The sequence below is a fragment of the Arvicola amphibius genome, chromosome 9 (assembly GCF_903992535.2).
Source record: "Arvicola amphibius chromosome 9, mArvAmp1.2, whole genome shotgun sequence".
Lineage (NCBI taxonomy): Eukaryota > Metazoa > Chordata > Mammalia > Rodentia > Cricetidae > Arvicola > Arvicola amphibius.
The window spans coordinates 114,897,650-114,922,890 of record NC_052055.2 but is presented as its reverse complement, the minus strand read 5'-3'; the positions used below and the strand labels follow the sequence as shown (position 1 = coordinate 114,922,890).

General features: G+C 48.2%; 1 protein-coding gene across 1 annotated transcript in view; it reads right to left on the bottom strand.

The window, feature by feature from the left end:
- Bcr (BCR activator of RhoGEF and GTPase) overlaps window positions 1–25,241 on the bottom strand; it is a 123,297-nt gene that overhangs the window by 57,266 nt on the left and 40,790 nt on the right. The window contains exon 2 of the mRNA XM_038342520.2: window positions 936–1,117. Coding sequence (XP_038198448.1) covers window positions 936–1,117 — 182 coding nt within the window. The remainder of the gene's footprint in view (window positions 1–935; window positions 1,118–25,241) is intronic.

The window sequence follows — 25,241 nt, the reverse complement described above, 5'->3', positions numbered from 1 at the left end:
CCCCCATGGGCTATCCGAATCTAGACAATCCCCGCTGAGACACTCTTCCAATATGATCCTCACTGCATCAAAATGACCATTAAAGACATCACAGGAGGCGTCCTTGCTCCAGTGGCAAGAGGAACACATCCCTGCCTCAGTACACCACTGAGAAAGTTACCTGCAACAATGCCCTAGCCACAGGACCACAGAATGGCTCGGGACACTGTGCTGGTTGGGTAGACTCACTGCGGGAACTGCCCTGTCCAGCCTGCAAGCACCTCAGAGTGATGTTCCTGAAGAAGGCTGGCCCATTGAGGATGCTACTTGGAAATGTGGCTAGATCATCTCTCAGATGTCCCATTACTCACTAGTCACATGACCTGAGAGAAAGCCAACAACTGACCCCGGCTATGCATTGGTGACATGAAGGTAACAGCAAGGCAAGTCCCTTAGGACTGTTGGTGAGAGTTAAGTGAGAACTCACTGGGAAAGACCTTGGTCAAGCCAAACCACTGTCAGCACCTCCTCTGTTGGAAAGCGAGTTAGTAAATATTCCTTGAGAACAGGACCGGGGCAAACATCAGCCTAGCCGAGCACTACAGCTGGGGCCACCATGCAATTCCTGCTTGCTTAGGTAGTGGCCTCTGGCATGACCATTCTTAGCTTCAAGAACCCACGCAACACGCCCCTTTGAGTTTACAAAGCAATCCATGGCCTCCCTGCAGAATGTATGCGGAGGGCTGCCTCCCTCTACTTGACATATGACAAGAAAGCAGTTTTCTGTGATTTGTCCAATGGTGCCATCACCTCTTTGTGACACGTCTCTGAACTAGGAGTTGCCTTCCAGAAGGCCCGTCCATGGAAGCCATGACCTTGTTCAGAGCGGAGCTCAGTGCCCCACGTGGATTTCACATCTACCCCACACTCTCGGTGGGTGAACCTCCCGGACTCACCGCTTTGCTAGGCTCCAGGGCTCCTGAGGCCAGAGCGTCGCGGCTGCCTCTGCCTTTGCTGCTGAGGTGTGGAGAGGAGGAAGGCGAGTCATCGATGTAGGGTAGCCCATCCTGGTGCCGGCGCTGCTCCTCGGCCTGGTCTGCGGCACAGCCGTACCCAGGGGGTGTGCCGAACGAGGAATCTGTGTGTACAAAGAAGCAACCGTGTTAACGAGGGGCGTCTACGGCTCACCTGTCCATGCAAGGGCCCGAGCTGACACTATCTCTGCTACAAATAGGCATCTATCGGGGATTTTAGGTACAACACCACCAGTCCCAAGATCTACTACTAGCCAAAGACACAGGGTGAGAAGGGGTATCCAGATAACACAAGAGTAGCCAAGACTGTCCTTGGGAAATGGGTGGCATAGTGGACAAATAGGGAACATCTGGTCTTGGTAAACACACACACACACACACACACACACACACACACACACACACACACTTTTCTAGCACATGGCTCCTAAGACCATTAGACACTCCAAAGCGATAACTGTATTTTATATTCATGAGATGACTGGGTAGCTCAGGATGGGGCTGGTTGTTGGGGTGAGTGGAAGGGAGGACCAAGATTGAGGTTGAGGGTTGGAACTTTCAGTCATGACCCCAACCCTCTAGGGAAAGGAAGGGGGCTGAAGCCTGAGCCGATCATTTGAGGCCAGTGGCAGAATCTGTCAAGCCTAGAGAATGAAACCTCTAGAGAAACCTAAAAGGCAGGGTTGGGAGAGTGTCTTGGCCACCGAGCCACGGGAAAACACTCCAGGCTACCCCACCATATAACTCGCCTCATGCCTCTCTTCCCTCTTACTCGTTTTGAGTGGTTCCTCTTTTGTTTTATTTTTAATCAGAAACTGAAAGTCTAGTTAGGCAACTGTTTCCCTACCTTCTGCCACCAGCCATCCCTGCATCAATGACAGAGTTATGAAAGATGGGTTGTGAGCCACTCCTCCTCCCTTTCTTCATTTATATGGTCGAAGAGAAACCCGGGGCTTGGAGATGGTGGAGTGAGGGAGAGCTGGTCTTATGGGGCTGAGCCCTTAACCTGCGGGACCCAGTACCAAGTCCAGGAAGATGATGCCAAAACGGAGCTAACACTGCACTATACCCAGGTGGCATCCACAGAAAACTTAAGGGTATCTGGGTGTAGAGGAAATTAGGTCATAGAAGTGTTCTGTTGAGGGCGATGAGAAGACAGACAGGGGCTTATCATATGGGGAGGGGACCTGGCTAGAAGAACCCCAAATGTAAGGATACCCTTGTATGGTCCCTATATACCTACCTATGGGGATGTAATGGGCAAAAAGACCACAGTCCTCTGTACTAATTGTTGGCAAACCCAGGAAAAGCTCAACCATGATCCTGTTCTGCCCCCAGCCCCACCCTGCCCCAGGCTACTATTTATAGTCATAACCTTTTGCCAAGACCTTCCAGTGAACATACACACAGAGGCAAAATGTGGCCTACCCTTTGCAAAACAACTTTATGCGGACGGTTGGGACATGTAGTAGGTTAGCATGGCAACCAGCACAGTGCCAGACAGCCAAGCTGGTCATGACCCTAGTTACCTGCTTGTCCTCTGGGAAGCCTCTATAAGAATGAGGGTGTTAAGCTGGGTATGGTTGCATGCACCTTTAACTCCATCACTGGGAGGCAGAGGAAAGTGGATCTCTGTAGGTCTGAGGCTAGCCTGGTCTACACAGGAGTTCCAGGGCAGTCAGAGATACAAGTGATCTTATCACAAAATTTAAGTGGGGGTTGGGGGTGAGAATCAGGGTGCTGGGCCTGGCTGCATTTCAAAGCTCCTGGGTGATGCTGACAAGCAGTGGGGTACACTTTTTAGAGATACCAGATGCTGTGACATCAGCTATCCGTGGTTGCCATGTTCACAGTAAGTCCTAGCCTGAGACCATAGGATAGCAGGCCAGTCCAGGGACAAGAACGGGCAACTGTGAACAGTGATTACCAGCAAGGCCTGGTGGTCCTGACCTGAGGAACTCGAACCACAGCCCAGACCCCCTTTACTCCAATCCAAGTGCAGCACAGGGACAGAGGGGTCCATTCTGCGAGAGCCTCATGGCTAGTGAAGCCCCAGTTACAGGAAATGACATAGTCCCACAAAGGTATTTATCACCCACACCCATACACACCTCAAGGCTGGCTGACAAAGCTTGTTGGCCACCTGTTAGCTCCTCTTTGAACCATTCTTAGCTCAAGAGTCCTTCCTTCCTCACAGTTTGCTGAAACAGGGCCTCACGTATCTCAAGCTGGCCTGTGTCCTCCAAAAACTCACTGTGAAGCCGAGGGTGACCTTGAACTTCTGGACTTCCTGCCTCCACCTACGAGTACTGAGATTCCAGGCATGCAACCCTCTACTAGATTTCTGTGGTGCTGGGGAGCACACCCAAGGCTTGCTAACACTCTAGCAACTCAAGTACATACCCAGGCCCTAGCTTGCAGCTTTCAGTGGAACTGGACCCCAGTGGAGACAGCACAGACAAGGGCCCAGTGTCAGCTAAACATTCAGAAGAATCTCGTGACCGTCTTGCTCTTTCCCTAAGGCATCTTTTCAGTAGCCGGCATATCCTGCATCCACTGACAGGATGCCTAGTATCTGCTCCCTATGGTTTCCACTGACCACACGGACTCATGTCCAAGGTCAAGTCCACAGTGGACAGGTAACCAACCCAGTAAGACCATCGGGGTCAGACTTGTTCTAGGGATCACTGCGGATGAGATGCAGGATTCCATGTTTATGACACAGCCTGACAGGAGAACCATCTGCACAGCAAGGGCTTGTCCACAGGGATTCTCCTGTGGAGATATCACCTTCCCAAGGTGAGACCGAAGATGGAGGTCCCCCCGCTGGGCGGTGTCAGCCCACCTAATAATAATCCAGACTCCTCAAGTCGCTCCTTCTGCCGCCTGAGTCGCGGGTGACCCAGGACTCTGTGCCACCCTCTGAGGAGCTTCCAGAATGATCTGGGCATCTGAACTCAGGAGGAACATGGCCCTGTTCTTAGCCCTGCCTACCCAGACCACGGGAGCAGACCGAGAGGGCCAGGTAACCCATTCATTGTAACACACTGGATTCAAGAGGAAGAGTGTGGGGGCACTGGGGAGAACTGGTGTTGGGGTGGCAGAGTAGCCTCCCATATTTACAGACATGAGAGCAGATCAGACATCCAGCCATGACAGGAAGGCTTCCCCAGCTCCCACCCTCTTCTCAGCTCTGCACTCTCTCCAGGGTTGAAGGCATACTGAAGTTGCACATTGCTGGTGATGGCTGTTTCTACAGACAGCTGTTCACATCCTTGGGCAGACAGACCTCGCCACTACAGTCTTAGAAATCTGCCGGGCAGGCAGGTTCAAGTCTCACCACAGTTAGAGCCAGTTTTGGACCTGTGATCACAAGCTACAGGCTACAGCCTTCTCCCAGAACCCTGTGAACCCCAAGTTGACTACAGCTCGGGAAGATGACTGTAAACAAGGACCGTGAGGTCGGTCACCTCCAGGGGCCTTCCTTCAGCTTGGAGCAGTACCTTGCCCAGTAGCCAAGGCACTACCCGGAGCTAAATTTCCTAACAACCGGGAAGCCTCAGGTCTTACAAGAAGCAGGGTGGAAGACACCTACTTGCTACCCTTTGCCAGGCACTTTCCACGCCTCTTCATGGTGTTGCAATCTTTTGCACATTCGTGGATGTATGCAGACACCTCAGTGGGCATGGATTTCCAGATTGCCAATTTCCTGACAGCGTTTTGGAGCCTGACTACATTCAAGCCCACCTATGACTACTGTAATTTAAAACCCTGTAAGATGCAGGGAATTCCGTCACCAATGACACAACACCCAGCAGGTCCTGAGGGTACACACAGCATGCCTGGGATCCACCAACAGAGAGGTCAGGGAGTACGGCGAGAGAAAGCAGAAAGGAGGAGCAGGAGGACATATCAACGCATCAGCCTTATTGGCCCAGGGTGGTATCCAAACATTTTCCTAATGGGATTTTAATTGGTAGGTTTAAAGCACACTGGCACTATTGGGGTGTCACTAAGGCCTAGCTTCGCCATCTGTGTGACATGTGGGGTTAGGATGGCAAATTTAGTTGGTTTATCCACCTGATCTATGACCACCTAGGGAAGTGGTCACTGGGAGGTGGTTATATAAGGCAGATGTTGCAGGAACTGGAAGGAGGTGGAAGGCGGGAAATTGTGAAACAATTGCACAACTGGAAGAGTGACCGAGACCTGCTTGTAATGGGAGGAAGCCCACTTACGCTAAATATAGATGCTAAAGTAGCACAGAATTGAACTTCATGAGCAGGGAAAGAAAGTCTGCTGAGTGTAAGCAAGGTGCATGGTACGTACGTGTACACACACACACACACACACACACACACACACACACACGCAGAGCCTGTTGAAATAGGCTTGTTATCCCAGCACCGAGGAAGCTAATACAGGATGATTATAGGCTCAAGGCATGCCTGAGCTATGAGGTGACCTCAAGGCCAGTCTGGGCAACATAGTGAGAGACTCTATCTCAAAATGAAAGGTAAAGGGGGGGGGGTCTAGAGATACAGCTTAGCATCCTGAGGCCCTAGGCTTGCCCATGAGTGCCTATTATTGCCACTTTCCAAGCATATTCCAAAGAGAAGGTATCCCTAAAATCCTGGGCTGATAACCACACGATCCAGCAATTCTATTACCTATGTGACCAAGGAGACTGGAAAGTTGTTTACTCTGATGTTTAAACAAACACTTGTGTCGTGATGTTCACAGAAACCGCTGTTCACAACAGTCAAGGAGCCACAAGTGGCAGCGGTAGGAAGCTTGCCTGGCATGTGCACAGCCTGGGGTAGAGCCCCACCGCTGGCAAAAACCATGAGGGAAGTTACGCCCTGGTCAAAGAGTGGAATCAATCCAAATACTCATTTTCTACAATGGTCCATGAGCTTTAAAGGAAAGATATTCTGACGTCAGCTACAAGACGATGACCCTCGAGGATGCTATGTCCCGTAGTCAGAGCCATTGACAGACAGAAAGGGTCATATATCACGGTTCCATTCACACGGCACATCCAGCAGGTACACGGAAAGTTACAGGAAGTAGGGCAGTCACTGCTTTGTGAGTGTGAGGCTTGGGAATTGGGGGATGGGGAACTGTGGAACCAAACTGTGGAGGCTGGTGTGCTGGCTAGTTTTATGTCAACCTGACCCAAGCTAGAGTCATCTCAAAGGAGGGACTGAGAAAATGCCTCCATAAGATCCGGCTGCTGGGCATTTTCTTAATTAGTGATTGATGTGGGAAGGCCCGGGTGGTGCCGTCCTTGGGTTCTATAAGAAAACAGGCTGCGCAAGCCACGGAGAGAAAGTCAGTAAGTGACCCCTCCATGGCCTCTGCATCAGCTTCTGCTTCCAGGTTCCTGCCCTGCTTGAGTTCCCATGGTGACTTCCTTCAGTGATGGACAGCGATGTGGAAGTGTAGGCCAAATAAACCCCTTTCTCAACAACTTGCTTTTAGTCATGGTGCTTCATCGCAGCAATAGAAACTCTAAGATTGCTAGTTAAAACTGAATGGATAACACCCAACTGCTTATTTTAAAATAATTAATTCTGAGTTAGACCTAGTGGTTTAGGTCTGACTCAACACACACACACACACACACACACACACACACACACACACACACAGAGAGAGAGAGAGAGAGAGAGAGAGAGAGAGAGAGAGAGAGAGAGAGAGAGAGAGAGAGAGACACACACACACGTGTGTGTGAGCACACCATGATTTTCATGTCATATGAATTTTCCCTCAATTAAAAATAAATTGGGTGCACAGCACCATACTCTATGCCCACAGCTCCTTAGGGAGTTTACGGTAGGAGGCTTGCAGACGGCTTAAGCTACATGAGTCATTGTCTTAAAAAAATACAAAACAGAAAACCAAATCTAACAGTTTTCTGAAGGCCAAGAGAACTATTCAAAATAGCCAAAAGAACCAGCCAGTTGGTGCCGTAACCCCAGGCAACCCTGAGCAGCAATTGGCCACTGAGCTTTCTGAGATAAGTTGCTGGTTTCAGTGGATTTTCTACTTTCTCCTCCTCTGTTAGGCTGGCAGCTGTCCCTCCTGCACTGACAGACAAGTACATCAAAACTCTTGATAAAGGGAACATCCCTCACCCACTTGGCTACAATACCACGCCAAGAGCACTATCTTTAGGAAGAGGGCCACTGTGAGCACGCCAGTCCTGGGTCTCTTGGCCCTTGCACTGCATCCCCAAAAATGGCATCATCATTTCTGGCCAGTTGCCAAGCACGGAAATCCCCGGTTGCCTGGGCAGGGAGAGGTCATGGTCATGAATCAGTGTATGCCACACAGAAAGCCCTGAGGCTGGCTAAGCCATGACTACCACCCAGGCGGGTTACAGAATGCCAACCGGGAAGGACCCGAGAGTGCCCTGCTCATGGCCTGTTGCCTTGGCTCTCCAGGTGGTCCTATTTGTCCTATAGGAGGGGGTAGATGTTTCTAGTGCTTTGTTTTTAGATCAGTGGTTCTCAACCTTCCTAATGTTGTGACCCTTTAATACAGTTCCTCATGTGGTAACTCCTGACCGCAAAACTATTTTTGTTGCTACTTCATGACTGTAATTTTGCTGCTGTTATGAATCATAATATAAATAGTTTTGGAGATAGAGGTTTGTCAAGGGGGTCACGACCCACAGGGTAAGAACTACTGTCTTAGAGGCTGACCCATGTATACTGCACTGCTCTGCCTACACAGGGCCTGGGTTCCAGGTGGCTGAAGATTCTGAACTACCGAAAGGCCAACTTTGCAGGAAGGTGGACATCTTCCCCCAGCTGAGTGTACCCACAATGTGGGCAAGAACCCTCCCTAAGGTGGTTTGAGTGAGAAAGGCCCCCATAGGCTTATATGTTCGAATAGTTGGTTCCCAGTTGGTATCTAGGAAAGATTAGAAGGTGTGGCCTTCAAGGGGGTGTGCTACTGAGGGGTGGTCTCTGAGGTTTCAAAGGCCCACACCATCCCTAGTTTCTCTCTCTCTCTGACTGATGCTTGTGGACTAAGATGAGAGTTCTTGGCTACAGCTCCAGTGCCTTGCATGCCTGCCACCGTGCTACCTATGACAATGCTCAAGGATGCACCCTCTGGAACTGTAAGCCTCCAATACACTCTTCTATAAGTTGCTGTGGCTGTAGTGTCTTCACAGCAATAGAAAAGTAACTAAGACATTCCCCTTATATAACTGGTATCCAGAACACAGTTTTTAAAAAAAAAAAAAAAACACAAAAAAATCCTTCAGTTTCTGAGGACTTAGGTGTCTCAAACTCCTAGACACTGGAGGCAGGAGAAGTGATCTGATGCTGTAGGTCCTAGGCAAGGGCGGAACCACCCCCACCCTAGGAAAAGGTAGCAGCCCTTTGCCACGGGAAGGGTTGATTTAATTACTGTTTCTTGAGCCACCTTGCTTTTTATTTTTTGACAAGGTTAAGAAAACCTTCTTGGAGCCTCAACTATTTATCCCAGACAAATGAACATAGCATCTGTCACACCAAGAGATAGGATGCATTTAGCACCTGTGCTGGGTATGTCATGACACCACACATAACCCCTATCCCCTTGGAACTATGGGATGTGTACATCAAGACGATAGTGCCAAGGTCACCAACAGAGGAAGCTGGGGAAATGATTACAAAATCTGAGAGAGGTGTAGGAGAGGCAGACAGGCTCTGCCCTGAACACAAAGACAAACAGAAAGCCATGAAAGGTCCAGGGATAACTCTCCTAAAAAATCATGTCCTTAGGCTGAGAACGTTAGTGCTGGAGCACTTGCCTGTATGTGCAAAGCTCTGGGTTCTGTTCCTATTGATGTTAAAAAAAAAAAAAAGTATGTCCATATCTTAACTCTGGTCCTGCAAGGTGAACAGAATCGTATTTGGAGGCAGACAGACATAATTAAGGAGCCTCAGATGCCATCTCTGTAGATTACCCAATTGTATCGCTCTGTTGTGCCTGTGCCCTCAAAGACCACTCATGAGAAATATAGGGTATATTTCTATACATCAAGAAACTGTCCAAGTCTTGGGACACCATCAGTGTGACTTCAGTTTTGTTCCATTCTGATACTATCTGGACTCCACAGGCTAAGGGCTCAGTCCCATACACTGAGTTCACTGCAGTCAAATGTTGAGGCTACCTAGGATTTTTTTTTTAAAATAAGATTTATTTATTATGTATACAGTGTTCTGCCTGCATATATGTCCCACAAGAGGGCATCGGATCTCATTATAGATGGTTGTGAGTCACCATGTGGTAGCTGGGAATTGAACTTAGGAAGCACAGCCAGTGCTCTTAACCGCTGAACCATCTCTCTAGCCCTACCTGGGACTTCTGAATGACCAGCTACTAAGCAGTATATGTGTGTGTTTCTGCCACACTGTTCTTCCAGTATGGTGATTTTTCTAAAATAGCCTAGATTTTTGGAGAGCTCACTACAGATAGGAGACCCTGGGCCAAGTGAAGCCTCTAGCCAGCTGACCAAAATCTACCATGAATACTGCCTATGTATTTGTTTTTAAACAGCGATATTTCAAATAAGAGTGTTAAAATATCATTGAACCACACTCAAGGCCGAAGCACACGTGATCTTTGTACTTAACCTTATTCCTTTCCTAGCTATAAACCTGTCATTTTATGAGAACCTCACAAACAAAATAACAAACCCTGTTAAAACGTGTCTTAACTTCCTTGTGACCTACATACAGTAAGGATTCCTCGGACCCTTTTGACCTACTATTTAGAATTCTGTAAGTCCACAATCCTGTCCCATGCACTTCAGAAATCAAGATTTGAAAAGAGAAAGCTTCTGGAAGCCTTCTGAACAACATAACTCCGCCCACCCCAATCACACAGATGGCTATTGTTGAGATACTCAAGGCCAAAGGAGAATTTCCTGAGGACCCTACAGCCCCGGCAGGGTGTGCACTGTTCCTTTGTACTAAAACCTTCTAATGACAAACTCCAAGCCTGATTCACATTTGTTTGTTTTAAATTCTCTTCTGCAGCACAGCCAGGAATCTCTGGAGACTTCTATCAGGCCAAGGGCTGCCTCTCTGGTCCCCACTGCCAGCCTATCACAAAGGACACAAATGACAACAGCCAAATGGAAGAGGTACATATATCAGTGCTGTACTGGCAACCTTCTCTGCCTCTCCAAATGCTCACTTGGAAGCTCTCTGAATCTTGTTGTTTAGTTTTTTTATGGAGTCACGACTGACTCGCTCACTGGCTGCTGGCATCAATTCAATCTCCAGCATCTTGTCCTTCCCCCAGAGGCAGGGGATAGGGCTGCAAGTTCCAGCTCTCTCATCCTATAGTTTTTGGCTTGGCTGGCAACCAGCCCCATCCTAAAGCTACGCAGTCTTCTAAAGTATGAGACCGAGAACTAGTCTTGGAGCCACACTGCTTGTAACTTTTTGTTATGAAGCCCTTGTAGATCAATGCATAGTCTATCGTGGATCTCAGACACCAGCACCAAAGAACCATTTCTTAATTACCACCTGACCATGGAAACAGAACTCATTATAACCTGCTGGCCATGGAAGCAACATGCCCCGAGCGCCCCAGTTACATCTCAAAGTGGAGACCTAAGGTGGTCTTCTAGTTAATAGCAGAAGGTTTGGTCATAATCTGGGCTGGATCCTAAACTTCAGCATCCATGAGCTGAACTGGAATGAGGGTACCGGAAACAAGGTGAGCTCTGTGCAAGGGATGTTCTGGACTCTGTACCTGAATTTATGGTATATGATATGTGGGCAGATGTCAAAAGCCAAGGGAGAGATCAAAAAGTGGCAGGGTCTGCAAGCCCAGGGTAAATGGATTTTTCCCTGGGAACTCGCTCAGTTTTCTGCTTAAACAGATATTGGTTGGGAGAAATATCATTCTTTCTGTTCCCTGCCTCCACTGTTCAACTTTGAGGGCCTTCTTCAACAAATTCCCTACAAAAGACAGACAACAAACTGGTACTGCAGGGAAGGGGGAGGGGACCAGAGGTTCTTTTCATCTCTCAAAATTCCCATCAATGAAATGAGGATAATGACACTCTTACCCAAACGCCCTGAGGGGTAACAAGTAAACCACTACTCCCCTACCAGAAGGAGGAAGCACCTAGAAGCATCACTTATAGTAATTACTGCAAACTGGCTATTCATACGAGCCAAGGTGTGATAGCTATCGTCCCTGTGTGGCTCCCTTCCAGAAGACCATCTGATCTGCCCTTACTTGGCTTCTTTAGTATGTGGAGCCATTGCTATTACTGTTTTAAACCATCTCCACTTATAACATGTGGCAAGATCTGCATGCTGGAAGGACTCGAAGCAACTGTCTGTTTTCTGTTGCTATAAACGAAACACCAGAGGGCAATCGCTTATAAAAAGATCATTTAGCTCACAGTGGCTTGACGCTGGTGTGGCTATGCTGAGGGCTCCCCTAACTGTATCGTATCACTGTGGGTGGCATCTGTTACAGTATGCCTAGGAAATGTTCCCCATAGGCCCTTGTGTGTTACAAGCTTGGTCCCCAGCTTTTGGAAGGTGGTAGAAGCTTCAGGAGTTAAGCCCAGCAGGAGGAACTGGTCACTATTATTAGGAGCTATTCATTGTCCTAGGTCCCTTCCTCTGGTTTCCACTCTGCTTGGCTTCAGGGACAAAGACAAACAGCTTTCCTCTGCCGTGTCCTTCCTCTATGATGCCTCCGTCTTGACAGTGACCTAGAAGCAAAGGCGGCGGCAGATGACCACAGACTAAAACCTCAGAAACCGTAAGCTGAAACAAATCCTTCCTTCCTTGCTTGCTTTCTCACGCATTTTGTTCCAGGGATAAAAAGTCTGACTGATGTAACATAGCACCGCTCTGAGATTGCTAGAGAGGGGAAGGGACTGGTGTTCTCTCCTAGAATAACCCACTGTTGGATCTAATGTAGGGTCCCATGAGAACCAACCCAAAGGAAACTTGCCCAGTATGTTAATCAACGTCTACTGGGTACCACCTCTAAAAAGCCCCATTTCTAATCATTACCACTGCCACACTAGATGCCAAATGTCCAACATTCAAATATTTGGGGGACATATCTAAATCATAGCAGCATCTACTTATAGGGTCTAAGGCTTTTGTGGGCCAGAGAGTCATCCAGGCGTAGTGGTCCCTGCCTACCAAAAAGGGTTAGTCAAAACCCAAATGCCCATGGTATATACTGGCCACTCATCTACAGAGGTCCTCTTTCCCATTTTTTCAGATGCCAGATGTTTCCAGATTACTCTTTTGAGGCAAGAACCAGGCTGGAACAGAACTTTGCAGAGCTTCAGGCTCTGTGGCCAAAGATCTTCATTTGTGCAGAAAGTCTCTGCAGATGGCCGAAAAATGAGCCCGAAAGCCAGTCAGTCAGTAAGGACTTCTTTGTCCAGATGCAAGAGGAGACAGAGAATTTGGCTCTTGACCTGAAACTCAAAACCATCATGTTGGAATTACCACTCATGGTGATAATCCCGGTTGTCATCAAGGGTGTGACAATCTGTTCCAAGACCCACCTGTCACTCCTTGGCCAGTCAGGCTGGGGAACGGGGCCCAGCTCCCAGCCTGCTTCCCCCGGGCCTGAGCTGTCCCTGACTGGAACAGCTGCCAGACGCTCACACACCCACTCAGGGCCCACACTCCAGGCACCGGCCAGACCAGTCAGGTGAGCAGGTCCTGATGGCAGCTGGGCTCTGTTCCATCCCCCAAGCGCTATCCAGGGAAAGTGAGTGTCTGACACTCAACTCCAAGGAGGCGCGGCTGAACCACGTCTCTCTGTTACGCAGTCCCTACGTCATCAGTTGGCGTAGTATCAGGAAGAGGCCTTCTTCCGGAACTGTGGGATCCACTGGGAGCCGAGACATCTGGAGGGGTGCCCAGAAGGTACCTTCTGGCTCTAAGTCTGGGGTGTCTCACAGAAAATCTCCAAGTAGTAGCGCAACGCTTGGCTCTACTGGATCACCTTGCCCAACATTCTTATCTCTACAGCCACCCCTTTCTCAGGGGCTTGTAAGGTTGGCAGCTTATTTAGGATGAGTCAAAAACACTTAGGCTTCCTAGACAAGTGCGCACTTCTTTTTTTTCTTTCTTTTTCTTTTTTTTCTTAATATTTATTTATTTATTATGTATACAATATATGCCTGCAAGCCAGAAAAGGGCACCAGACCTCATTACAGATGGTTGTGAGCCACCATGTGGTTGCTGGGAATTGAACTCAGGACCTTTGGAAGAGCAGGCAATGCTCTTAACCGCTGAGCCATCTCTCCAGCCCAAGTGCGCACTTCTTACATACAAGTTAATCCCAGCCCACTGACCTCCCTCTGGAGGGGGCACCACCAGCCCCCAGCAAAGGACAGCAGTAGCGACAGCTGATTTCACACCACTGTCTGACAGACACGAGTCACCTCTGTCTTCAGGAAGAAAGCCCAGAGCTGCTTGCACCCAGGGCTTTTAGCTCAGCTAAGGTGGAGTTCCCCGATACTCAAGGCTTTGCATCTTGGCTGTGCAGACATGTGTTGTCCTCTTTTGCTGGATTTTGCTCTGTTTGTGACTGGAGTGAAGGAACTGTCACCAGCGGAGCAGGGGCTACTTCTTTAGCAGGGTGGACTGCTATTTGGACAGCTAACAGGAGACCATCAGAGCGCTTCTACCCAATGAGTCAGCAACACACTGGCAATGCAAATGTCTCTTAGCTCCCACAGCTCCACCAAGAATGGATTTACCAGGATGAAGTCATACCACCGGGGAAGAGGGAACTATGAGAGGGCCAGAGTCACATGGAACCCCAGGGCTCAACGACTCAAAAAAAGAAGCCATTCTCCATGTGTACTGGGCTGGTTGTTGGGTTGCACGGTGGTATCTGGAGAGTCTTTAACTGAAGTGACCCAGAAAGCCTCTAAGCCAGCTTGGCCACCAGTCCCAGGAGTCGTCGGCTCTCATGGGCAACACTCCTTAGCTTTGTGGAGGAGGCACTGGGTGAGATGTTGCTTGCTACAGGCTGTATGTTTGTGTCTCACCAAAATCCACATGTTGAAACTTAATCCCTAGTGTTCGGAGGTGTGACCTTAAGAAGGTGGCCAGGATAGAAGGGTGGAACTCTCGTGAGTGGGAACACTTTTCTGGGACCCCAGAATACTTCTCACCCTTCTACCATGGGAAGACACAGCGAGAAGACCAGTCAATGTGGCAGAAAGAAGGATCCTGACCAGAAACCGCATCTGCCACTGCCTTGATCTCAGACCGCTGCCTCTTGGATGGAGAAACTACTATTGGTGGTTAGGCCACCTAGTTTCGAGTACTTTCATTAAGGCCTAAATAGACTTATGGCTGAAAAATCTGATGTATACGTATTATTCTGAGTGTCTCCTAGTAGCCTCCTTTGCACCCCGTGTCTGAGAACATGCAGACTTGAACATAGAGGTGTTCTCTTCGTGGGAGGCACTTTCAGGTGCTTTAGAGTTAGGATTCTGCCTGGGGGTCAGGCAGAGATGCTTTCAGGTTTAGAGATGCAGACGAAATGGAAGCCTGCCTTCTGCTGAGCAATCAAGAGCAGTCAGGAGAAAGTACTGCTGCAGATCCGGGTGGAGCTGTAGACCCTGTCGAACTGGCCCCTCCTCCCAGCTGTCCCCAGCCTTCAGGCTGCCTTAGGCTCCAAGGCCCTCTGGGCCCTGAGCTCCACCCTGGTTCCACCCTTCCTCACACAGGCGCCCAGGGCCTCACACCAGCTATGGATTCCCAGTGCACATTGCAGTCTGACCAGCCTGGGCCCCTGGGTGCTCCATTCTAGAGCCTGGCTCACACCTACCTCATACCTGATGGGTCTATGAGTCCTACCAATCTTTATAATGCTCCACTCCTTTCCCTGAAGGTCTTAACCTGATTCTTGCTCCTGCAGCCTGGGCCAGGGGAACATTCTCCAGAGTTCTCTCTCTCATCCTTCATAGGATCCCCCTATTCCAATACCCAACTCTAAGTTGTGGATTTTCTTTCAACTTTTAGTATTTTCTGAAGACAAGGTCCTATTCTGGTCCCTCCGCAGGCTGATGACCATTTAAAAACCACGGACCATTTGTAGAGCACACTTCTAGTCCACTTAGACTGTACTACTAATTAGGTGTTCAGATCTAAACCAATAAGCAAACAACTACACATATACAGAACCACTGGGAGCCCATCTGTGGCTTAGCCAGGGAAAACATCAGAGTGGCCAAACCCACAGTAGGCCACAAGGCCAGGGCAGGGGTGGGGTTCCTGACATACAGGAGACTTAAAGGCTTTCTGAGTTGGTAAGGCACAAATAAATGATATAAATAAACTGTAGTCTCCTAAGAGTCCAGCAGTGCTAGGATCTCTGTAAAAATGTCAGAAGAAAAGATGCACAGGAAATGTAGCTCAGTTGCCAGAGTGCTTCCTAGCATGTATGAAACCCCGTGTAGCTCTTGTGCTTGTCTACATGCATGAGACCCTGACTTGATCTCTGCATGATCCATGTGTGATGGGGAACACCTATAAAACCAGGGCAATAGATCAGGAGGATCAGAAGTAGGTCATCCTCAACAACACAAGTTCAAGGCCAGCTCAGGTTACATGAGACAAAAGAGAAGAGGAGGGGAGATGAGGAGGGGAGAAGAGAAGGAGGGAAGGGAGGAAAGGGGAGGGGAAGATGGGGAGAGGAGACAGAGAAGGATAGGAGAGAAGAGGACTGGAGGGGAGGGGAGAAAAGGTGTTTACATATGTGGCCACAGTTGGTCCCTTCTAGAAGCCTTACACCAGGGCTCAACACGTCTGTAGGGTGAACAGGCTGAGCTCACTGGGAATGAGTTACAAAAGTAATGTTCTTGGATACTGACCTTCAGGAAAGTCTCCCATACCTAGTATCCAGTTCCTCTGGCTGACCTGTTCCTTTTCCCAAGAGCCCCTAAAGCAGTGGCTCTCAACCCTCCTGATGGTGCAACCCTTTCATACAGTTCCTCATGATGTGGTGACCCCCAACCATAAAGTTATTTTCATTGCTGCTCCGTGACGGTAATGATACTACTGTTATGAATCGTAATGCACATATCCAATATGCAGGATATCTGATCTGCCACCCCGGTGGAAGGGTCATGCGTGACCCACAGGTTGAGAACCACTACCCTAGAAGGTACACATCCTGAGGGAGGTGAGGTCACCATGCATTCTAAGGACCAGGAGGATGCCCGCCATGTATGGACGCAGAGCCTGGCAGTACAAACACAGCACCAGCACTGGCTCTATGCTTTAGGAAAAGAGGGAAATAAAACAATAAAGCAAAAAAGGCAGTGATGGTATCTTTTCTGTTTCCAAACAAGAACAGCCTGTCACAACCGGGAGGACAAACAAGACAGGCTGCTTCCGCCAGGAAAGGGGCCAGTGGATGCAACATGGAGACGCAGCCAGAGCCTCAAGTCTGCACAAGCTGCTTGCGAGGTCCTCACAAGAAATGAGCATCCAAGCGGGAGCCACAGCCACAGCCTGTGGCCCACGGGAAGCTCCCATAGGGCGCTGCTTAGAGATTCTAAGGGTCCCAAGAGACAATGGTTTCCTATGGGATCCGCATTGCTTACAAACGCTTTTAAAAAAATAATTAACTTTTATTAAGGTTGGTGAGATGGCTTCACTGGTAGACACTTGCCTCCAAGTCTGACGACCGTAGTTTGAGCTCCATCTCCAGGACCCATATGGTGGAAGGCAAGAACTGACTCCTCCAAGTTGCTCTCTCAATTCCTCTTATACGTGCATGCATTCGTGCACGTACACACACACACACACACACACACACACACACACACACACGAATGACAAGTAGGCACTATGAATATTTTTTAAAGTTTAAAAATCTTTTATTGGAAACCTTTTCCAGGCCAAGCGGTGGTAGGGCGCACCTTTAATCCCTGTGCTTGGGAGGCAGAGGCAGGTGGATCTCTGTGAGTTTGAGGTCAGCCTGCTCTACAGAGTTAGTAACAGGATAGCCAAGGCTACACAAAGAAACACTATCTCAAAAAAAGGAAGAAAGGAAGGAAGGGAGAAGGAAGGAAGGGAGGGAGGGAGAGAGGAAGGAAGGGAAGGAAGGAGGGAGGGAGAAAGGGAGAAAGGAAGGGAGGAAGGAAGGAAGAAAGGGAGAAAGGAAGGGAGGAAGGAAGGTTGAAGGGAAGAAAAAAGGAAGGAAAGAGGAGAAACCTTTTTCCATGGTTTACCTCTCCATATAGACACACGGCTTCCTTTCCCCCTTTGCCCCCTGTTGCTATATTCAGTGCCTTGCCCTATGCCTGTTCTGCTCAGGCATTTGTATTAACGTCTACTGCCTGACTTAATGGTCTCTGCAGGTGAGGCCCAATCACCTGCGTGTACTTTATCTACTGAGCCAGTGGGAGAAATACTTCAGGACATAGATACACGAAGATTTAGGGCAATATCACATTTCCTACCCAAAGATTCCCAGAAATCGCCTCCCCTCCTAGCTAGGCTGCATGCCAGTCTATAGCCAGCCCCGCACCCAGCTGTTTTATTTCCCTAGAGCAAGCACCCTGTGCAGTTGTTCAGGACATACTGTGTTCTGGCAGCAAACGGGCCTCTGGTGGAGGGCACCACATAGTCCAGAAGCATCTGTCAAGCCATTCCAGGTCCCACCCTCACTATGCCTGGCCATAACGCACCAGATGAGTTACTGTTTCTCTCCCAAGTTCTTTGTCAACTGATTAGTCATGGAAACCCTCCAAGGGCTGTGATCGATTGGTAGTAACAGCCTGGCAGAGGATGGGGGTGAGCGCTATGGAAAACGGAAGCTGCTCTTGTTCTCTAATGGAAAAGGAGGGTTTTTATTTCAGAGACAACTTACCCACTTTCCTGGCACAGAGGCACGCCTCCACACCCTTTCCAAAGCACACCAGCGGCATGTGCTGGGCAGAGCTGGGAGGCCCAGGGACTCCTGCAGCCCTGTGCTGGGCTGAACTGGTTCTGCTTTGCCTGCCACCTAGGCTGGCCCCGTTCCCTTCTCCTCGCTGTGGAGAGCAGCTAAGGCATTTATCAGGAATGTGTGCTGCATCCTTCCCTGGATCCCTGGACACCATCTGGCCATGTCTATGGAACACATGGGCCCATGAATTATGTCCCCACCTACTCCCACACTTACATTTGTGTTCAGAGGGCGCCTCTCTGGAGCTCTGGGTGGTGGGGGCACAAAAAAGACCCTAGGGTCTTCTGGATCTTTATCTTGGCCCTTCTGTCCTTTGTCCACTGGCTTTGCCTTGCTTGACTACTCATCTGTTCAACCTCTGAAGATGGTTTGTCTTCTATGCCCTCCCCTGTCTGGTCTCCAACTTCCAAACCTAGCGTCTTACCGTAGGCCTGGTCACTTAGACCTCAATATCATTTTCCTAATTTTAAGATGCCTTTTCACTTCCACAGCCATTGCAATCTGGGAGACCTAGTGCTCAGGCGTGGACAGGGTATTCTGGTATCCAAGTTCCTGATATATTCTGGAGTAATGATGGGGTTTATGATGGACCCAGGGGCCTCACAAACTAGAAACCGCTCTAGCCAGTCAGACTGGGAGAAGAAAATGGGAGACTCCACAGGCAGGCCTGAATCACAGTGTGAGTCCCAGCTTAGAGCAGACTAAAGGGACTCAGGAAGTGTCATGGAAAGTCAGTGTGAAAGGCAGAAATGAAAAAACAGAGGCAACCAGCCTCAAAATGCTAAGAAAAAGATCTGTCACAGAGAGTACCATCACACACACACACACACACACACACACACACACACACACACACACACACGATATTTAAAAGCAGAAGCTGGGCTGGTAAGATGGCTCATCAAGTATAGACACTTGCTGCCAAGTCTGAACTAGGTTTGATCCCTGATGCCCACAAGGTGGAAGGAAAGAAATAGATTTCTACAAGCCGACCACATGCGCTCTGTGGCACATGTGTGCTCTGTTCCACATAATCAAGTCAATCAATGTAAGTTTTCTTTAAAAAGCAGAAGCTGAAAGCAGGGTGTGGTGGCCCAGGCCTATAGTCCCAGCACTCGAGGCCAGGAAGAGCCGCACAGGGAGACACCTACCCCACCTCAGCACACACAGGAACACACAAAGTAGACACTGGAGCCAGGTGTACATGTCTGTAATCCTGGCATTTGGGAAGCTGAAGTAGGAGGGCAGTAAGCCCCAGGCCAGCCTGGGCAACACAGTAGACCCTTTCTCAAACCAAGGTGAGGGGTGGGAGAGGGAGAGAGAGAGAGAGACAGAGACAGAGAGAGAGACAGAGACACACAGGGAGAGGCAGAGAGAGACAGAGAGACAGAGAACGAGAACTTTGAGTTTCACGTGAGAAAGCATACCTTTTCCCATGAACCTAACATACAAAATAAATTTCTGGATAAAACACATGACATTGCCAACAAGAACTCAAAAAACAGACAAATAAGATGCCTCGTCAATGACTTCTTTTCCTTTGCCTGCTATTACCACTCAAGAGACCTAAAACCACTGACAGGTGCAAATGGGAAAATTAAATCCCAGACATGCAGAAAGGCCTGTGTCTACCAGCCAGAGGCTCAAAAGGGATCCTGTAGTAGGTTACTCTCTCTTGAGTTCATCTTCCACAAGTGAATACTAGAAAAACAGGGCATTTGTCTTTCTTCCCAGGGATGTGTCAGCAGTGGCCCCTATAAGCTTTGGTGGTCCCGTAGCACTAAGGCAATGCCATTGAAGAGGCTGGACCCTTGTTCTTCACTGGCACAGAGGCAGTGGACTCTGAGGGTAAAATGTGAACAATGTAAGCGGAGGTGAAATTGTTCAGAATACCCGAAAGGATGAATCTGAAGAGGCTACATGTATGGAAGTTTGTGGAGAAGGAGGATCTAGAAATAAAGATCTTTTAAGTCTACATGTGAAGACAGGCCTCATCCCATCTCCCAGCTGTATATGTGTGGAATTGCTACAGTCAGCACATCACAGGACTACACAACACATCACAGCACTGCACAGCACAGCACATCACAGCGCAGCAGTGCACATCACAACACAGCACTGCACAGTACAGCACTGCACAGCACAATGCAGCAGTGCACATCACAACACAGCACTGCACAGCACTGTACATCACAATGCAGCACTATACAGCATTGCACAACACTGCACAGCACAGCAAATCACAATGCAGCAGTGCATATTACAACACAGCACTGCACATCACAATGCAGCACTGCACAGCATTGCACAACACAGCACTGCACATCACAGCACATCATTAGCCCTGCACATCACAATGCAGTAGTGCACATCATAACACAGCACTGCACAGCACTGCACATCACAATGCAGCACTACACAGCACTGCACAGCCCATCATAGCACTGCACATCACAACACAGCACTGCACTGCACTGCACATCACAATGTAGCAGTGAACATCACAACACAGCACCGCACAACACAGCACTGCACAGTAAAGCACTGCACAACACAGCACTGCACATCACAATGCAGCAGTGCACAGCATTGCACACAGCACTGCACAACACAGCACTGTATAGCACTGCACTGCACAACACAGCACTGCACAGATTAGGGTGATACACAGCAGAATAGATGCTAGAATCTCAGAGCCAGAAAACGAGCCAAGATGTGCAATCTGCTTCTACCTTGGCTGACTACCTACTTAAACACTGGGAAAGGACCCAGGACCTCATAACATAAAATTCAAAATGTCCAAGACACTAACCCAAATTAATTCACAATAAAGCAAGCAACCAAAACAAATGTCAAAAGGAAATACCAAGTGTCAGCACCCAACCCAAATGCTGGGAGTACCAAGAGTAAGGCTCTAAAGCACCTACTATAACCGTCACCGACGAGGAGCAAAGAAAGAGTTTTGAAACAAATGAAAGGAAGAGAGACAGGCATTCTCAGCAAATAAATAAAAGCTATGAAATACGCAAAAAGTCCTGAAAGGGCTAACGATACAGCTCAGTAGTGGGACAGCACTTGCCCACCACACCCAAGGCACAGGGCTTAGTCTACAGCGCCACAGGAGTGAAGAAGAACTCAAGGAAGCCAAAACAAAGTTCTTAAATAAAAATTGACCCGTTCTAAACAAAAGTAGAAAAATCTCATAAATCTACAGGACTGCATCAAAAGATCTAATATTTTCCGATATCAAATAAAATATAAAGAAAAGATTTTATATTTCAGGAATCACAGAGTTGAGAGAGAATGGGAAAATATTTGAAGAAACAGTAGCTAAGCAACTCCCAAATTTGATCAAAAACATAAATCTGTAAAGCAAGAAATATAATAAACCCCAAGGAGTTAGGTACGCAAAGACACAGTGGACAGAACATTATTCAAAGCAAGAAAATTACAGGTATTGAAAACAAGCAGAGACTACATATGAGGTAACAGTCAAGTGATTGTGTGCTTCCCACCCCAAATTATGGGGGCCCGAAGACAATGAAGTGCTCAAGAAATTATTACTTTTTTTTTGAATCACGAAATGCCATTATTTATATAGGCTAAAACCATCTTAGTTGCTAGCGAGCTGACTAGATCCTAGGGACCAGCCCCTGAGAGCACAGGGCCATCTACAAGCACCTGACTAGATCTTAGGGACCAGCCCCTGAACGCACATGGTTATCTACAAGCACCTTGCCTCTGCTTCTTTTTATATGAAAACGTCCCCAAACACCTCTGACACTAATACATCTTAATCATCTATTGCGAATGCTTTTAAATCTTTTTAAAAATCCCCTGACATGCTGGGCAGTGGTGGCACATGCCTTTAATCCCAGCACTCGGAAGGCAGAAGCAGGTAGATCTCTGTGAGTTCGAGGCCAACCTGGTCTACACAGCGAGTTCCAGGACAGCCAGGGGTGTTACACAGTGAGATCCTATCTCGAAAAATAAACAAAACCAAACAAAAATCCCCTAACAAGCTGATCGAAAACTTGGGAGTGTACCTTCAATGAAATTAATGACCAAAAAGGGATTTGTTCACGATTCTGTTGTGTCTGGTCCCCTCCCACAAGTATCCAGTCTTATTTTTTACTACTATCCCAGGGCACAAAATCTCAAGGGACTCCATTAGTTTACATGCAAGGCTTCTTATTCTCCTGTAGTTCTCATTTCTTCATCTGTGAAAACAGAAAAACGGCACACACCTCAGAGTCCTGAAAATCAGCAGAAGGGGTACAGGACACCCCTGCCATACTGTCCTGTCAGATGCCCTGCTGCTCTTGATCTTGGGACAGTGCACAGACACCTGATTACCACCTGGGACTATTTCACCCTATTAGAAGCATTTCCCCACTGGAACTGGAGTATAATAATAATTGGTGTAATTCAGTTGAAATACCAACACCAGAGCATCCGGACTTCTAGTGTTTTATTTGATGTCTTCAAGTGCTTGGAACTGAGGCAGCACCATCTCCGGGCCAATGGAGACAGACTCTTGCTTCTCGGGATGGACTGAGACACAGCAGGCACCAGTGCACACATGGAGGTCAAACACGTCTTCTAGCTATTAGTTCTCATCTTTCACCATGTGGGTCCCAGCGGTTAAACTGGGGCAGTCAGTTTTGATGGCAAGCAAATGCCTTAACCGACTGAGTCATCAAGCCAGCCCCTAATGAGACACTTGCAATTGCTAAAGAGCCATTAATCTAGAATGCTGTAGCTAGCAAAAGCATCCTTCAGGAGCACAGGCAAAATGAATACTGTCCTAGAAAAAAAGGGAAAGGGAGCTAGCTAGCCCTGTGCAGCCCAGTTTGAACTCCTGGCCTCCAAACTACAAGGTATGTGGTGTGGTTGTGACATCTGCTTTGCTGCACTGTGCCGGAACTCACATGCTAGGCAAATGCTGTGGTCCTGAGCAATATCCTAGCCTGTTCTGCTGTTTTAAGTCTCCAAGTTTGTTATAATTAATTACAATGGCAATAGGCAACAAATATCTGTCTGTCTGCCTGTCTGTCTGTCTGTCTGCCTATATCTATCATCTATCTTTTACTATAAAAATAATAAGAGCTGGGACTTAGTTAAATCAAGGCAACAGAAAAGAAATCAATAAAGACAATAGTAAAATGGGCTCGGTGGCTCATGCCTGAAATCCCAGCACTTGGGAGACACAAACAAGAGAATTACCATGAGCTTGAGGCCAGCCTGGGACACACAATGAGTTTCAAACTGGTCTGGGTTACAGAGTGAGGCCCTCTCTCGGAGAGGGGAAAAAATCAATAATATAATAAGTAGATTAATAGAGAAATCTCTAAATTTAAAAGAAAACTAAAGAACTGGACACTGCTATTAAATACTGACACTGAGCTGCAGACCAAAGAGGAAGTCTCGAGGAAAGCAAGAAAGTGGTTTAAACTGAGTGAAAATCAAAATATCCCAATTTCTACAATGTATTAGACAGTGTTCGGAGGGAAAGAGGGATTTGCAGTTATCAAATGCTTATATTAGAAAAAAGGAAAAATCTCAAGTCAGTCAATTTCCAGAGAGAGAGAGAGAGAGAGAGAGGAGAGAGAGAGAGAGAGAGAGAGAGAGAGAGAGAGAATGATAATAAAGATAAGGCCAGAAACCATAAAAAGCAGTATCTAAACGAAGAACCTTTTTCAGAAGGAGGGGAGAAAAATCAACACAACTGATAACTGACAAACAAGCCACTCATAGAACATCAGGAATGGAGAAGGCGAGAGATCTGCTGATCTGGACCTTAAAGGGGTAACAGGGAAACAGTAAAGCAACTCCGTGTATGCACACTTGACAACCTGGAAGAAACGGGCCAGTCCCATGCCACCTATGGATTAGTTCTCCCTCTCTGTCTCTCCCTCTCTGTCGTTTGTCTGTCTCTCTCTCTCACGCACACATGCACACGTGCACACACGCATGTACGCACGCACACACACACACACACGTACGCACGCGCACACACACACACACACACACACACACACCCTGAGTCATCTTAGTGCTGACCGGGTCATGCAGCAAAATGAGCCCAGAGCTGCCAAGGACAAAGGCAGACAGGGCCACTGTGCGGAAGGCACAAGAACTTCCTGAGACGGTCCAGCCTTCTAGATTTCTGAGATGTCAGAAACCCCTGAGAAACCAAATCTCCAATAACTCTGGGCTTGGGCATTCAGAAGGGACCCCGCGCATTATCATGTGAACCAGGAAAGAATTCCCTGAGAGCAAACTGCTGAATCAGAAAGGTCATCTCCCAGCAGCCCTCAGTCCGTGCCCTTTCACCACACAGCTGAACACAGCTTTTCCTTTCCAACGCTTTCCCCTGATGGGAATCAGTCACACTCTCCTGACAGAGAGCTAATCTTATTGTTTAACCAAGCCTACAGCCAAGCTGTCCTTCCTTACGTCCTCAGGATGTCTGTAATTCTGGCTAATTTCCTCCTTCTCTTGTATGGAGGGATGGATGCTCATGTGGGAGACACACCCCCTGGGAGCCTCTGGTAGCAGCTGGGGATATTGGGAAAACACTGCAGAGCCGCTGGAGTCTGACTGTGATGGCAGCGTCTAGTGTGGCACTGTGCACAGGGTAGGTGCAGAAAGCGGTGGTACCATTCATAAATGTTAATCAACCTGCTTTTTTTTAGGCTAAACAAATTCCTCAAACGCTTTCCCGAAGGCTCCACTTTCCGCCCGTCAGCCTGCTCAGGCAGCTCAGTATGGGCATGGTTTCTGGGTCTGAAGAAATGTTAACATTACTGAGGTGAGATGTGCTCACGTCAGGCAGTTTACAAGGTTAAAAAGGATCCTGTCCCAGAAGCCACACTGACTTCTTTTTTTAAGGGTTTATTATTTTTATTTTACGTGCATTGGTATTTTGCTTACATGTATGTCTATGTGAGGGTGTCAGATCTCCTGGTGGCAGTCAAGTTGCAGGCAGTTGTAAGCTGTCACGGGGGTGCTGGGAATAGAACCTAGGTCTTCTGGAAGAACAGCCAGAACTAGCTCTTCAGCGCTGAGCCCTCTCACCAGCTCCAACACACGGACTTCTAAGCATCAGACGTCAGTCAGTATTATTGCATTGCTCAGGCCTTAGCCTGGTCTCTCAACCAAACCAAACCTTCTCCTCCCGGACTCGAATCTGTAGGCCCCTAGTGCATCCCAACACCCTTCACTTACTGCCCAGGGAACTTGCACCAT